We start from the raw sequence: 16,698 nt of genomic DNA on the forward strand, positions 1-16,698 counted from the left end.
AAGTGTCTGAGGCCACATTTGAACTCATGAAGATAAGTATTCCTGTTTCTATGTCCAATGGTCTATTTACTGTGCCACCTAGATTCCTGGTATGTCATGAGAATTGGCTGAACAAAGAGAATGGGAATGAGCTCTAAACAATTCGAAAAAGGGCTGTATAGACAGGCATAAGGTATTATTCAAAGCAAATCATATTGGACTAATGGTTACCCCTACCTTGTTTATTTCAGAATTCTTTCCTGAAAATAGCCCAGAAATTCTCTAAGTTTCTTTATCCATAAAATCTATAAAAAAAATTATCTATTCTAGAGGGTTACAGAGAACAAAATAACTGAGAACCCTTAAAGTACAACATAAATGAGAGGTATTTTATTTATCATTATTATTTCCCTTCTAAGACACATTGTAAGGTAGTGGGGGGCTAGGGTTCCAGGGCCTCACCTTCTGAACAGCTCCATAGCGATGGAGGGCATCCAATAGTTGATTTCTCAGTCGGTCTAGCTGAAGACATTCTTGCTGCAAGGAGAAGAGGAGAGAATGGATGCGGGGCACCCCTCCAATAAATGGGCATCCCTGGGCCACTGTCCTGCTATTGCTCACTACCATTCTTCATTTCACACTAGAGAACTACAGGAGTTCTGGAACCTGACCTTGTGTCATTATTTCTAAAAATAAAGATTTATCAAACTAAATGGGATTGAATGGAATGATGATTGCCCTATCACTAGAAGCACTGGCAAAATATGGTTCTGAGACTGCCAGTAACCACAATTATTAGTGATATCTCATGACTCATATTTGAATTTATAAAGGTCCATAACTACAGAGCTAGAAGGGAATCCAGAGGCTAGCCCAATCAGTCTCATCTAAAAACTTCATTTAGGAAGGTTAAATGATTTGTATAGTTTCAAAGAGGTAGGAAATAGCCAAGTTTGAAGTCAAACTTTGATCCACTGACTCCACACTCGATGTTCTTTCTTTGTCTTCAATTAATTCTTTTTTAAATTAACATATCTACTTTCTGTCTCTCCCACCTCTTTCTCCACTAGGAGGAAAAAACTGAAAGAAAAGAAAAACAAATTCCTTGTAACAATTATACATAGTCAAACAAAACATCCTCTCTCTCTCTCTCTTTCTCTCTGCCTCTCTATATAAAATATACATACATATACGAATACACTCATATAGCTATATACTATATGTGCATATATACATATATACATCATGTATGTATACACAATATAGATGTATATGTTATATGTGTACAAATATACATGTATACATGCAAAGACAGGTGTGTGTGTATGTGTATGTATATGTATATATGTATATATAAAAATTTGTCCCTGGATTCACCTCTTCTCTGTCAGGAGGTAGATACCATATTTCATCATTCTCCTCCTTCTTTGGATTTATGAATGGTCATTGCATTGATCAAAGATCTAGTCTTTCAAAGTTGTTTGTCTTATGGCATTCATTTGCCTTAAGGCATTATTGATGTATAAATTGTTCTGGTGCTCATTTTCATTCTTCATCGGTTTACAGAATTCTTCAAAATTGTTCACTTTTATGATACTGGTATTATAATAAAAACCATTCTGCTCATTCTGCTCACTTCACTTACCATCAGTCCATATGAATCTTTCCATACCTCTTTGAAATCATCTTTATCCCTTCATTTCTTCTACCACATTAGCACTCTATCCTATTCGTATGTCATAGTTTGTTCATCCATTCCCCAGTTGATGAGCACTTCTTTAATTTCTAGTTATTTTTCTACCAATAAAACAGCTGCTATAAATATTCTGGTATATAAAAGATCTTTTTTCTAAATCTTTGATCTCTTTTGGACACAGGTCTAATAGTAATATAATATAGTTAGGATATACGTTGTTTAGAAAAATATATCATTCCAATTTCTTTCCAGAATAGTTATACTCATTCTCAGATCCAACAACCAGTGCATCAAAGTCCCTGTTTTCCTACAGTCTCTCCAACATATTCTCTTTGCTTTTTTTGTCAACTCTACCAATCTTATGTCTATGAGGTAGAACCTCAACATTGTTTCACTTAAATTTTTCTAATTATTAGTGATTTGGAGCATTTTTTTCACATGAGTATAAGCTAGGCTAGATTTCTTTCCTTAAGAATTCCCCTTAGAATTAAACAACACAGACATATGCTAAAACCACATATCAGTTGAGGAATACTTCTGATTTTTTTAAATACATTTGACTATGCTCTTCATCTATCTTAAAAATGAGACTTTTACTATAGAGATTTATAATAAAGATTTTTCCCCCAGTCATGCTCATTTCCCAGGTAATCTTAGCGTTTGCACTTGTTTATGTAAAAACGTTTTAAATTTCAAGTCATCGAAGTGGTCCATTTTAGCTTTTGTGATTCTATCCCATTTTTGGTTGTGAATTTTTCTTTTATCTTATAAATCTGAGAGGTGATTTTTTCATGTTTCACTAACTCATTTACAATATGACCTTTTATAACTTGGTTACATATGTATTTGGAGCTTATCTTGGTATATAGTTTGTCAGGGGCTGGTCTAAACCCAATTTCTGGTAGAAGCTGGCCAATTTTTCCAGAAATCTTCCTCAAATAGTGGGTACTTAACCCAATAATTGGAGTGGGTTTTGAGATGACCAAACACTAGGCTACTAGGGTCATTTGCTTTTTATATGTTCCAAACCAAATCTGTTCAACCAATTGATCTCTTTTTACTGTATAGTATAGTTTGAGGCCTGGCAATGATGGGTCATAGCTTTCACAACTATACCTTGTTGTCTTTTTATCCATGTATATGCCCTCCCTTGCCCATGATAGCATGCAATTTCCTAGAAATTTGTCTTTGCACATAGTAGGCACATAATAATTGCTTGCTGACTGATGGAAATGAGTGATTTCTCTCTCTCTCTCTCTCTCTCTCTCTCTCTCTCTATCTCCTGGTCTATAACTGTGAAAAGTACTCAACTAGCCCACAACACTAGAAACCATCAAAATGGGGCTGTAGCTCATAATAGGCCATAAATTCTGTGTTAAGTGAGCAAAGTTCTCCAGACTATCATTTAAATACCAACTTCGGGCATTACATCAGTAATGTGGCTGTTTGAAATGGAGCAGAACACAAAGAATGTAATCTATCAATTCCTCATTAAACCACCCATATCTTTCTTGAGCCTCCATTTTCTCTTCTGTAAAATGGGGGAATAGAACAGCTGATTTTTGAGGTCTTTTAAAGCTCTGAAATTCTGTGAATATGTGCACAGCCATCACCTATATTTCAGGCCCTCAACATAAGTTCTTTGGAATATTCCAAGAATATCCTAACCAGTTTTCCCCTCTCAGAGTGACTCCATTTATCCCTGCACAGGGTCCTGAATTAACTGATATAAAGCTCTCATCCTTGTCATCATGTAACCCCGCTGATGATAGTGATCCCAATAATAGCAAAGGTTATCATGGTGTAAGGAGTCTGATGTTGACGTTCACAGTGATTTTTATGTTGACTTGATAATGATGACACTGATGGTAACGATGATGAGAGTGATGATAAGGATGATGATTCTATGGGTCACTGTGGTGGGAACAAAGATGGAAAGTAGTGTTGAAGCAGGCAACAGTGAGTAAAACATGATGACTTCCTTTTCCAAATAAATAAGATAGAAAAGACCATGGAAGGGTACCTAGTAATTCAGGCCACATGACAGATATCTGAAAAGAAAATGAATCAAATATCTCAGCATGGATAATGGATGCCTTATCTGCTTATGGAAAGAGAGGAACATAGATGACAGCTATTCACTGGAAAAAAAAACTCCCAGGGTTCTTAGTCGTCCATAGACTCAGGAAACCTTGGCAGGGTGATGTGGTTGCCAAAAAATACTTACTTTAATTTGATTCCAGTCTGTGTGTATGGGAGGAAGATGCCCACAACAAAGTGTGTCTAAATGAACAAGGACTAGTAATTTTTTGGGAAGTCTATTTCAACTCAATCTACAGGCAAACTTTCTAACAATCTGAGCTGACCCAAAATCAAGCAAGCTTTCTCTGGAAGAGTAAGTTCCCCATCCTTAACTGTTGAAGCAGAGACTGAATGACATCTTGGTAGGTGGCTTATAGAAGTGATTCCTATACCAGGTGGGAAGTTAGTTGGGTACTTTCTTAGGTCCTCGATTCCCAATTCGTAGAATTCTAATACCTCTCTGCAGTTCTTCAGGGTTGGCAGGAAGCCCCAAAGATGAATATAGCCCTCTCCCAGACCCACCTTGACAAAGATTGCAAGTCAGGTCCCCATTGTGACACCCTGACCATGGAACATACCTGAGACGAGCCCCGCACGAGCTCTGACAGCTGCTTGATGGTACTGATGCTGGCACAGATGGTTTTATTGGTCTCTTGCTGTGATGCATGCCTGGGGAGCAGAATGTCCAAGAGAGGCAGAGAGTTTGGAAAGAGATACAGACAGAGACAGAACCATATAGGGAGACAGAAAAAAAGAGTGGTAAAAAGGAAGGAGGAAGCAAATGGAATACAAGAAGAGAAGAGAGGAGAAATAAAGATAAAAGGAACACAGAGAGAAAGAAACAAAAAGAAATGCAATCAGAGGAATTTGGAAATTGAAAAAGACACAAAGGGAACCAGAAGGACCCAAAGATAGAAGGAAGAGACAGAGATATAAGGAGAAAAGAAGGAAGAGTAAAAAAAAAAGTTAGAGAAGGGGAAATGAGTATGAAGAAAGAGGGAAAAAGACAAGAGAGAAGGAAAGAGGGAAAGGAAGGGAAAGGTCAAGAGAATTGGAGGGAGTTAGGACAAAGAAAGAGAAGAGAGAATTTACAACTGGATTTCCAGGCCAGTGATGGTCAATAGGTGCTCCCAAACTAACAGGAGCAGCATTACCTATGGTAGGTGACTCTCCATATGTGCATATAAACCATACCAACTCCCTAACCCCTTCTATGCACAAATTTACAACAGCTAGATCTGAGGAAATGGCCACAGAGTCAAGTCCAAATACACTGCTGCCTCTCTGGCCTGCCTTCAAACTTGCCTGTTCTCTGATCCTGTATAGTATTCTTTCACTTCACAGGCCTTCCCCATCTGCTTCTAGAGCTTCCCCTTCAACCCCAGGGGTAGCACATAGAGCTACAACTGAGCCAGGGGATTCAGACCTCACAAGTATGCACTCTTGGTCCATTTATAGAGTGCCTGACCTAGAACCAAGAAGACCTAAATTCAAATCTGAACTCAAATATCTACTAGCTGTGAGATCCTGAACAAGTCACTGAATCCTATTTACCTCCATTTTCTCACCTGTAAAAATGGGGATGATAATAGCACCTTTCTCCTAGGACTGTTGTGAGGATTAAATGAGATAATAATTATAAAGAGCTTAGCACACAGTGCCTGGATCATAGTAAATGCTATATAAATGTTATAATTATGATGATAATTATATTGGGAATAAGATCTGGGTTCTGATCTTGGTTCTTGATTCATATTTTCTTGAAAAACTGGTCTGTCCCAAGTTACCAGAGACCTCTGAAATCCCCACTTCCAATGGCCTTTTCTCAGTCCTCATCCTCTGACACTGTCAATCACTGTCTTCTACCTGATACTCTCTCTTCTCTAGGTTTTCGGGACATTGCTTTCTACTAGTTCTCCTCCTATTTGTAAGACTGCTCCTTTTCTCTCTCCTTTTCTGATCTCCACCCAAATGATGCCCTGACCATGGTGGCTGTCAGGGTCCTTCCTCTCAGCTCCCACTATGTGATTTCTCTTAGCGATTTCATGGAATTAATTATCATCTCTATGCTGATGATACTCCAGTCAATTTATCCATTCCTAATCTCTCTGATGATGTCTTATATCTCCAACTGTTTAATGGGCATCTCAAACTGCCTCTCCTGCAGATATCTGAAAGTCAACATATCTAAAACTGAAGTATTTATCTTTCTGCCCAAATCTTTACTTCTTCTAATTTCCCTATTTTTCCCAGTCACCCCGGCTCCAAACCTAGGTATCACCCTCAGTTCCTCACTCTCATCCCTCGTAGCTAAACTGTTGCTAAGTTCTATAGAGTTTACCCTTGTAACAAATCTCCTATACTCTTCCTTCTCCCCTATGACACCAACACCATTCTGCTATAGGTCCTCATCATCTCATGCCTAGACTATTGTAATAGCCAGCTGTTTGGCTTCCCTGTCTCAAGAATTTCCCTCTTCTAGCCCATCCTCCACTCATGACTTCCTCATGACTCTGTCCTCATGTCTAACCATGCTACCTACCTCCCTAATTAATAAATCCAGTGACTCTATTACTTCTAGGAGAAAATATAAAAGCTTCTAGTTAGCTTGTAAAGCCCATCATAACCTTGACCCTCCCTACATTTCCAGTCATCTTATATATTACCTCTCATCACGAACTACTCTTTAATTTAAGGATAGTGACTGCTTTTTCCTTCAATCTTCAATGGCTATCCTCCATTGCCCAGTACTCTCTCCCTCCTTACCCCTACCTCCTGGCTTCCCTAGCTTCCTTCAAGTCCCACTTTCTACAAGAAGCCTTTCCTAGTCCTCCTTAATCTTAATACCTCTTCTCTGAGACTATCCCCGATTTTTCCTCTCTATATCTTGTTTGCTCCAATTATTTACATGTCTCTCTCATTAGATTGGGAATTCCTTGAGAGCCAGGATGGTTATTCTGCATTTCTTTCTATCTACAGGGCTTAGAACAATACCTAGGACAAAGTAGGTGCTTAATAAATGCTAGCTGCCTGACTGATTGGTTCTACCACTTGATAAGGAGTCTAAACTAAATAATCTCTAAGCTCTTCTCTAGTTTTAAACTGAAATAGACTTTTCTTTAATTCTTACTTTCCATCTTAATAACAACTTTATGACAAAAGGGCAAAGGGTAAGCAGTCAGGGTTAAGAGATTTGCACAGGGTCACACAGCTCACAAGTGTCTGTGACCAGATTTGAAACCAGGTCCTCTCAACTGCAGTCCTGGCACTCTTATCCACTGTGCCACCTACCTTGCCTCTAGTTTTAAATCTGAACATACAATAGATATACCTGGGGATATAGGTTTCACCTAGCACAACGGTAGGACATTTAAGTTCAAACTGTTATGAAATAACAAAGACTACATAGCAGATGAGAGGAAAGAGAGGTCATTCTAAACTGAATGAGGCAGAGAAGCTCCTGGAAGAAGTGGGACTTGGGTTGGGTCTAGAAAGCAAGACTAAAATCAGTGTATACATTAGGATAAAGTCTCCTAGATCTAAATCTCACATTTTATTTTTTTTATGGGCTGATTAAAAAATGTACTGGAGAGCAAGGAAGTAATGGTTCATTCTAAAGTGTGATTAATTCAAGTAACTATTATATACTTTTAGAGATGAAAAGGACCTTAGAAGACATCTAGTCCAATCCATGCCTGAGGAGACATCTTCTCTCAAGTATCCCCGAATAAAAGTTTCTGTCTTCTGCTTAAACATTTCTACTGGTGAGAAGTTCATCTCTGATGCAAGTCTATTCCATTTTTAAATAATATCCATTCCACAGTTAGAGAATTACATAATTTGATCCTGCTTGTTCTCTGTTATCTACTCTAATGGAGGAAATAAATAAATGTATTATTAATAATAGATAATATTACAATGAGAACATATTCCTTGGGCCTGTAGTGAATGACATTAGAGGGGTTTAGGGGAATAGGGTATGTGTTGAGGGAGAGGGCTGCATGGGGAACAACACAATTACTGCCTTCAAAGATCTGAGGTGCTATTCTGGGTCACAGGGAAATCTGTTCCCTGTGCTTCAAGAAGGCAGAAATTAGACCAATAGGGAAAAGTCCTCAGGAAGCAGATTTAGGCTCAATATAAGAAAGTACTTTCTAACACTAAAGGATGTCTGGTAATGAGGCAGGTAGCCTTGGGCAACAGTGAGTTCCTCATCATTTAAGCATTCAAGCGGAGATAGGATGGTTATATGATATTGTAGAGATTTCTATGCAGAATGGCTTGGACCAGAAGACCCAATTATAGATCTCTTCCAATTAAAGTATTCTATGGTTTTCAACCATTCTTTGCCATCTTACACTGCACTAACAAAAGTCTAACATCAATAACAAGAGAAGGGATAAACCCAAGGGCCTTTGCCCTAATCAGAAAACAAACAAAAAAAAAACTAGAGCAGAGCTTCTTAATCTTTTCTTTTCTTTTTTTTTTCTAAGTGACAGACCCCTTTGGCAGTCTGGTGAAACTTATGAACCTCTTCTCAGAATCATGTTATTAAATGCATAAAATAAAATACATTAAGTAAACCAATTACATTGAATCACAGTGTAAAAAATATTAAAAGTTCCAAGTTCATCCTACCATTCATTCCTGTAATCACTCTCTATCTATCTTGAGTGTATCTAGATGTCTGCATGTGGTCTCCCCCATTGGCTTGCAATTTTCCCAAGGTCAGATGAAGGACTTTTGTCTTTCTTTGTATTCCTAGCCCTAAGCACTGGGCCAGCACACAGGAAATGCTATGAAAATGTTCCTTGATTTATGTCTCCCTGAGAAAGGAAAAATGGCACCATTCATGCCTTCTAGGAGTTCACTCTAGGTTCAGGGTGGGAAAATGAAGGATTTTTTAAAGAAGGGGAACACCGTGGCTGCAACAGCAGTTGTGGAAATGAGCCTATCATATAAAGGGAAACAAGGAGACTATGGAATGGGTATGGGCTGAGGGAAGGAAGACACAAAGTTAGAAAAGCAAGGTAAAACCAGGCTATGGAAATCATTAAAAGCAAGATCCAGTATGAGATTTTATGGATTCCACTTTACAAAACCTTTTGATGGGAAGAAGCAACTTCTTATTTCCTATCCCTGACACATTTCTGGATCTGTGGCCATGGGCAAGTCAATAATCTTGTCTGAATCTCAGGTTCTTTATCAGTAATGAACAATAATTCTCATGTTTCTCATCTTCTAGGATGGTTATGAAGAAAACATTCAGTAAATTTGTTAAAGTGCTGAAGAAATGGGGCTTATTATTGTTGTTTTTATTGTTGCTGCTATCATTTATCAAAAGGCTTTTCAAGGCCCTTGGTCAAAGATATGGCAAATGGTCCAAAGAGAAGCCCCAAAGAGGAGATTGTAGGATTGCCATTGCTACCAAAACCCTTTCCTTACAGCTTTGAAATATTTCAAATGGATGAGTCCCAAGAAAAAGCCACTTCTGCTACCCAGGCAGCCACCTCTAGAGCCTTCAAGCCAAGCAAAGGTAGCAGACTCACAAAAGAGCAGTCATTTTCTTATTTACAACAAAATCTGACAGTTTGAGCCCAACATAATAACAATAATAGATAACCTCATTTTAATAGCATGCTTTCCTTGCAAGATAGATGGTGATAGTTTTACTATGCCCAATTTAAAGATAGGGAAATTGAGGATTAGAGGTTGCAGGTTACTGGAAGTCACAGAGCTAATAAACACTAGAGCTAGGACTTGAGTTAAGGTTTCCTGACTCCAAGTTCAGGGCCCTTTTCATAACCCTACAGGGCACACAGCAGGTATCTAATAGGTATTTATTGTTGTTGTAACTGTTGCCCTCATTTTCAAAATGGGGACATGGAGCTTTGGAAGAATAAGTCAGTGATAAGACTTTGATTCCAGGCCAAATTCTCAACTACTACTAAAAGAATGACATAGAAAAGGAAGTGGGAATCACTTAGAAACAGCATGATTTTATCAAAAATAGGTCATGTCAGACTAACCTCAATACTTTTTATGACATTATTACTAGATCAGGGGAATGCTACCATCACAGAAAGCTTGGATTTTAGCAAAGTATTTGACAAAGTCTCTCACATTATTCTTTTGGAAAGGGTAGACATATGTGAATCTTATCTCAAGACAGTTTAAGTAAACTCATTAAAGGCTGGATGGCCAAACTAAAGAATATTCATTAATGATGGCAGGAGGTCTCCAGTGGAGAGCTCCAAAGTCAAAGATCTGCCCTTCTCCATGTGCTGCTTAATATTTTTATAAACTATATGAATGAATGCATAGTTCCTGTGCTTATTAAATTTTTAGGTGACAGAAAACTGAGAGGAAGAGCTATCACATAGGATAAAAGTGCCAGGATCCAAAAAGATCTTGACAGACTAGAATGACAAGCTAAATCAAATAAGATGAAATTTAATAGGGAAAGATGTAAAGTTCTACACTTCATTTAAAAAAAATTGCAGATATTCAGGATGGGAGAGGCATGGGTGGACAAAAGTTTGTGTGAAAATGGCTGGGGGTTATACTATTCACTAAGATAAGATCAATATAGATACATGATCTAGAAATAAAGAGATATCATAAATAAATTAAAAGAACAGGGAACATATTATCTATAAGATTATTGGAAAGGAGAGGAATTTACCAGTCAACAAGCGATGGAGAGCATTGTGAGTATGTTAAATTAAAAAAGTTTTGTACAAATAAAACAAATGTAGCCAGATTAGAAGGAAAGCAGAAAATTGGTGAAAAAAATTATAGACAGCCTCTCAGAGTTCATATTTAAAATAGAGGACTTTGTCAAATTTATAAGAAAAAGGGCCATTCCTCAGTTATGGGCAAAAGATACAGACAATTTTTAGTTAAAGAAATCAAAGCCATATATTGGTATATGTGCTCTAAATCACTGTTGATTAGAGAAATGAATATCTATTCTATAAAATTATTCTGAGATAATCATCTCACACCCATCTGATTGGCTAAAATAGTGGAAGGGCAAAATGATAAATGATAGAGGGGATGTGGAAAAACGAGGATACAAAATAGATGGATCAGTTCAGAGCGGTGGAGCTCTGAACTGATCCATCTATTTTGGAGAGCAATTTGGAATTACACTCAGAGAGTTATAAATTGTGCATACCCTGAGGCCCAGCCCAGGAGATCAAGGAAAAAGGAAAAGAATCTATATGTTCCAAAATATTTACAGCAGCTCTCTTTGTGGCAACAATGAACTGGAAGTTGAGGGATACCCATCAAATGGGGAATGGAAAGGGTTGAGACATTTGTAAATAAATTCCATTAATAAAAATTAAGAAGAAAAATGAGGGGGTCTAAGTGACTATTAACTTTCAATGCATCGACAGTAAAACATGCCAGTGCTCACCCCCACCCCCCAAAGCTAATATATTCTTAATCAAATCAATCAAAGAATAAAGTCCAGAAAGGCAATGGTGATAGGATTGCTATACTCAGTCATTGTAAGATACCATCTGGAGAACTGTGTTCTATTTACTTCTGGGCCCCATATTTTAGGATCACTGACAACCTGGAATGTGTCCAGAGAAAGATGACCATTATGGAGAAGGGATTAAAGAATGGATGAAACAGTATCATACAAAGGTAAAAGGAACTAGGGGATAGTTAGCTTGGAGAAGACTTAAAATAGAAATATTTCCTGTCTTCAAGAGTTTGAAGGCTTGTCATGTGGAAGAATGACCCTGCTTGGCCCTGAATGGGCAGAGAGAAAGGGAAAAGGTGAAGAGAAGCAAAAAGAATGGCCAACTTCCTCACCATCAGAGCTACCTTCACATGGTCCAGGCCCACATCCCTGTTGAAAGTGGTCCATCTGGCTGCTCCAAATGAAAATGAGTTCCCTGTCACTGAAGTGGTCAAGTAAAGGCTTGATAAGTACTTGGCAGAGATACTAATAAGATTTCTGATTAGGTATATATAGGGCTGAATATCCTTTAACATCCCTTCAATTCTGAGATCCCATGAATGCCCATGCTGACAGAATGGAGGACCATATGAATGAGAGGGATATTGAAAGAACTGGATAGAATATGGAAGGAGGCTGGACTTATTAGCTCCAGAAGACCATTCAGATTCATGCTCATTAGCTAGCTGCCTAAGCAAGATTCCTAGGCAACCTGGATTCAGAATCCACCAGGAAGGAGGAACATGGAATGCTGATCAGTGATCACAACTATGTATTGGCCTTGCAAGGGAAGATGTAGGGGTGAGGATGACTGAGGAGCCCAGTCCTTTTTTACTCTCTCACAAGGGTTTATCAGGGAAGGGGCAACCTCAGAGCTCCCACCAGTTTTTCAAATGATGCCAGTGGGCCACTTTCAACAGGGATGTGGGCCTGGACCATTAGGCCCAAGCTTGCTACCCAATCAGCTCAGATACATAATAATAGCCAACATTTATATATTGCCTAGTACGTATCAGACACTGCACTAACTTTACAAATATCTCATTCGATCTTCAGACCAACCCTGGGAATTAAATGCTCTTATTATCTCTAACTTACAGATGAGGAAAGTGAGGTAATAAATGAAGTAACTTGCCCATGGTCACACAGCTAGTATGTTTCTGAATGCAGATTTGAAATCAGGTCTTCCTGATTCTATAGAACAAGTGCTCTATCCATCGTACCACTTAGCTGCATGACTTTGGATAAGTGACTTTAATTTTTCTGAAATTCCTCTGCTTGATCTATAAAATAAGGGTAATAACAATTGAATTATTTCTCTGAAGGATTATGTGAGGAAGGTATTTTGGACACCTTACAGCACTATAGGCATGTGAGCTGATTTTAATCAGGACCAGGTGTGGGATGGAGCAGAATCCAGGTCTACTACCAAATGCAATGTTTTTCTGCTATGAGAACACAGACTGGCAGATATCAACTGTATGTTAGTGTCTTATTGGGATGAGGAATGGGATAGGAAAATGAAGGTTCATGAAGGGTAAGGGACAAGTCCAAGGTCATTCAGCCATTTAAAGGTAGAGCTGGAATGAAAACTTGGGTTCACTTGCTCCCAGGCCAAACCCAATCCCCAATTATTTTCTTAATTTCCCTTCTGAGGGACAATGTAATCCAAAGAAAGTGTAACTGTGTGTATTGGGGTTTGTGGCTTGGATTTCCAACAAACCAAGTTGTTTCACTCTAAGGCCCAGAGGAGAACAGATGGCAGGAGTGAAATATGCTAACTCAAGACATTCCAATCACACAAGGAAGAATAATGTTGTTTCTTCCCACTTCTCTCCCCACTTTCAGGGTTACCTTTCCACTGCCACTTAGAAAGCCACATGGACTGACAAACTGGAGTGTTGGGGATATTGGCACCCCTCCTGGAGTTCTGGCTCCATCTTCTAGTGATACACCCACTTAAAGTGAGGGGCAGACACAGGGCCAGTCAGCTGTGATACAGTGGAAAGGGCCTATCCTTGGGGCCAGAGGACCTGAATTTGCTTCCCAACCCTGATACATATTTGCTGTATAACTATAGACAAGTCCCTTAACCTCTGTGAACCTCTCTTTTTTTCCTCTGTAAAATGTGATTATTTGACTGAATCTAGAACATCCAGAGATGGAAAGCAAAGAGTTTGCAAAGGACCAGTCGCCATATTAGTTCCTCTCTAGTCCTAATGACCCTTTGGATATGTACATTTGTTTAATCTTCTCAAATGATTGCATTAGGCACTGACTGATATGCTCATAGTTTGTAATTGTTCTTCCATTGGGCAGAGGAAGAAAAGTAGTCCTTCAGACTAGTGTCCCCATATCCTACATCTCCCCAACAACCAAGAAATCAGTTTTGAATTATATTAGAATAATAAGTGGCAACAGATATTAAAGAGATAATCCATGTAAATAAAATGACTGTGACCCTTGGGGTGGGGGGAGTGGAAAAATCAGAGAAAGGATCCCAAAGCAAACAAACTTTACTTGGGGGTTACCTGCTCTTTGGGTCATCTCCTGTGTTGGCTGCAGGGCTAAGCTCCTAACATTTTAGGCCTTATATATTGGACAGCAGGTCAAACTAAATAACTTCTTCCCAATTTAAGATACTAAGATTCAGTGATTCTAAGATTTTATGATCCCAAGATTCTGAAAATATCTAATCCGAAAATATCTAATCCTAAGATTTTATCATCCCAGAGGTTTTTCTCTATGCCTCCTTTTTGTTTCCCTTTTTTTCTCCCCTTCTTCCCACTGTTCATATTCTTGGAAGCCTTTTCAGGTTGTGTTGTCTTAATTTAGCCTCTTTCTTCTAGATACTTTATCAGCTCCCATTACCAGGAGCTTCATAATGAGTTCTCCATTGCCTTCTGTCTGTGATGCCCATAATCACCTCTCACATTAGAACTGTGACTGGGGCCAGACCTGTCCCCATTAATGGACCACACTCCTTTGCCTGCCAGGAAAAAAAAAAAACAAAAAACAAACTCTGTCACAGCAATTCCCTCTCTTCTCCCCCAGGACACCAGGAAGTTCTTATTCCCACTTTGGTTGCATGAGCTAGCTCACTGTTTTTTATTGTCTGCTCTGGTCCTCCCTTCCTTTCTGTTGGCCTGTTTTCCTTTTTCCACTGCTTCTCTCTTACTTCCAACCTATCTCCTCCTTTCATCCTTCTATTCTGAAGTGCACCAGGGAATCTTAAGGAACTAAGGTGCAGTAGCTGGAGTTTGGAACACATCTCTGCTACTAACTTGCTGTGTGACTGGGAACACATCTCTTCCCTCCTCTGGGCCTCAGTTTGCTCTTCTGTAAAATTAAAAGATGAGTAGGCACATGGAATGGTGAAAAAGATCTGGGTTCAACTCTTACCTATGATGTTTACTACCTGAGCAAACTTGGGCAAGTCACTTAACTTCCATGGACCTCAAAGTCCTCAACTTCCAGAAGAGAGGATTGAATGAGATAAGAAGATAAGGCATTTCAAAAAGTGCTAAAGGCTACAAATACAAATAATCAAGCAAGACAGTCCCAGCCCTCAAGGAGCTTATATTCTAATGGAGGAAGGCAAGATAACTCATAAAAGGAAGCTGTAAAGGATGGGGGGGTGGGGGGGAAGAAGAGGTGAGGGGAAGGAAGGGGAGAGGAGAGAAAAGGCAATCTAACTATCAAAGAGAAGGTGAATTGTTGAGTGAGAAGCAAGGCTGGAGTTCTTCTTAAAATGGTGGGGCTGGAGACAGGGGAGGAGAAAATGCAAAAAGCATGGTGCCTTGTACCAGGAGGATATTGTTGGACTCAAGAAAGACATTTCAGTTCATAGAGTGCTAAATGTTGTAAGTTACCCCTATGTTATATGTGTCTCTTATTTATGGGCTTCACTACCATGGCATAAAGAACTAATCCTTCCTATGGACCTATGTGAATTTGGGGAAAAGTGGGTCAAGCTTTTGTGGAAAATATTTTGTACCAACTATTCTTCCTATAGCATTTTTGTAAATGCCTTTGCAGAAAAACAAGGTCTGCTGGCTGAATATTAAGGAGAAGCATGCTAATGGGGGCTTCACGGGTATTAGCAGGAACCTCATAGAAGTTTACCTTCAAGGCTACATGGCAGTAGCCTTTCTGCTGCCCACCCTGACAATTGAAATGCTAGTTTCTATACATGCATGATGTCATCTAAAGGAAGCTCGCCTTGCCCCAGGGCTTAAAATATCTTCCCACACAATCCTCTGGGCAAAATCACAGAGAACATCTGTTGTATCATAGAAGACATATGTATACAAATATGTCAATTGGGTAAAATAGAACATTAGTTCCTATTAAAGCTATATCTCTTGCTCCTTTTTTCCCCAAACTTCTTCCAGCATCAATTGGCTGAGTAGTTATAGGCAAGTGAATGTAAATTTGTACAGTTGGCAGAGACCATTGTAGGTGAGAGAAAATACAAATGCAAAGATTAGGGGGAAGGAATAATATATATGAAAAGGATTATCTTCAACTAATATGTCCCCCTTCTCATCAATAAAGTAATCTAAAAAGATCAATAGCAGACAGCCTATTGTTAGTGACCTGATATGGCCACTCTCCTCCCATTATTCATTGCATCATGGGATTCAGAGTTAGAGTGACTTTAAAGATTATCTTTTCCAACCACCTCATTTTTTTGACAGCTGAGGAAACTGAGAGAAGGAGCAGTAATTTGCCCAAGGTTATACAAGTAGCGAATAGCAAAGTCAGAATTTGGACCTGGGTCTTCTGTCCCTAAATCTAATGTTGTCTCTATAAGGGAAGCAAATTACAGTTAAAACGGGCCAGAGTAGAATGCTCACGGGTCTGTGAAAGCAGGGGCTGTTCTTGTCGTATTTCCACCCGTAATCTACTTGTAAAAGCTGTTTTGTCTTCCTTGGGATGGTGTATTCAAGTGGATAGTGTCTCATTTCTGATTTGTTTGTCTGGATCTATCCTAGAGAGAATGGCAAGAATAAGTACAGAAGTAACCTCACTCAAAAGATAAGGAAAGGCTGTCCTAAATGGAGGCAAATGAATGTCTGGTTTGAGCATATAGCTATGATGTAGGCCATATCTGTACTCCATCACCATACACGGAGGGAAATAATATGTACCTTTACAGTTGCCTATCAGTCTTAGGATTTGGGACAGGTAAGTATGCAACACAAAAGATGAAGAAGGAATGTCCTTAGACTCCAGGATACTTTGTTCCCAGAGTAGAAGCGAGTAGAAGAAGAAACCTAAAAGCTGATCATACTTTAAAGGCTAACAAGAATACTGACTCATGCTTACAGCAGGAAAGAATAGTTTGAAAAGTCTTGTTTGCTTGGATATCACGAAATGTGGTCATTTATTTGTTTAAGCCTACATATGCAGGCATTTTTTATTCATCTATCCATTTATCCAGCTATCTGCTTGTTTTAAA

At 38.9% G+C, this 16,698-nt stretch overlaps 1 protein-coding gene across 1 annotated transcript in view; it reads right to left on the reverse strand.

Annotated features, from left to right (window-relative positions):
• The window catches only part of TSNARE1 (t-SNARE domain containing 1), a 198,468-nt gene that overhangs the window by 121,488 nt on the left and 60,282 nt on the right, over window positions 1-16,698 (reverse strand). The window contains exons 6-8 of the mRNA XM_044684522.1: window positions 4,343-4,426; window positions 3,975-3,993; window positions 442-516 (exon numbers count right to left, since the gene is read on the reverse strand). Coding sequence (XP_044540457.1) covers window positions 442-516; window positions 3,975-3,993; window positions 4,343-4,426 — 178 coding nt within the window. The remainder of the gene's footprint in view (window positions 1-441; window positions 517-3,974; window positions 3,994-4,342; window positions 4,427-16,698) is intronic.

This window comes from Gracilinanus agilis, chromosome 1, assembly GCF_016433145.1.
Source record: "Gracilinanus agilis isolate LMUSP501 chromosome 1, AgileGrace, whole genome shotgun sequence".
NCBI classification, from domain to species: domain Eukaryota; kingdom Metazoa; phylum Chordata; class Mammalia; order Didelphimorphia; family Didelphidae; genus Gracilinanus; species Gracilinanus agilis.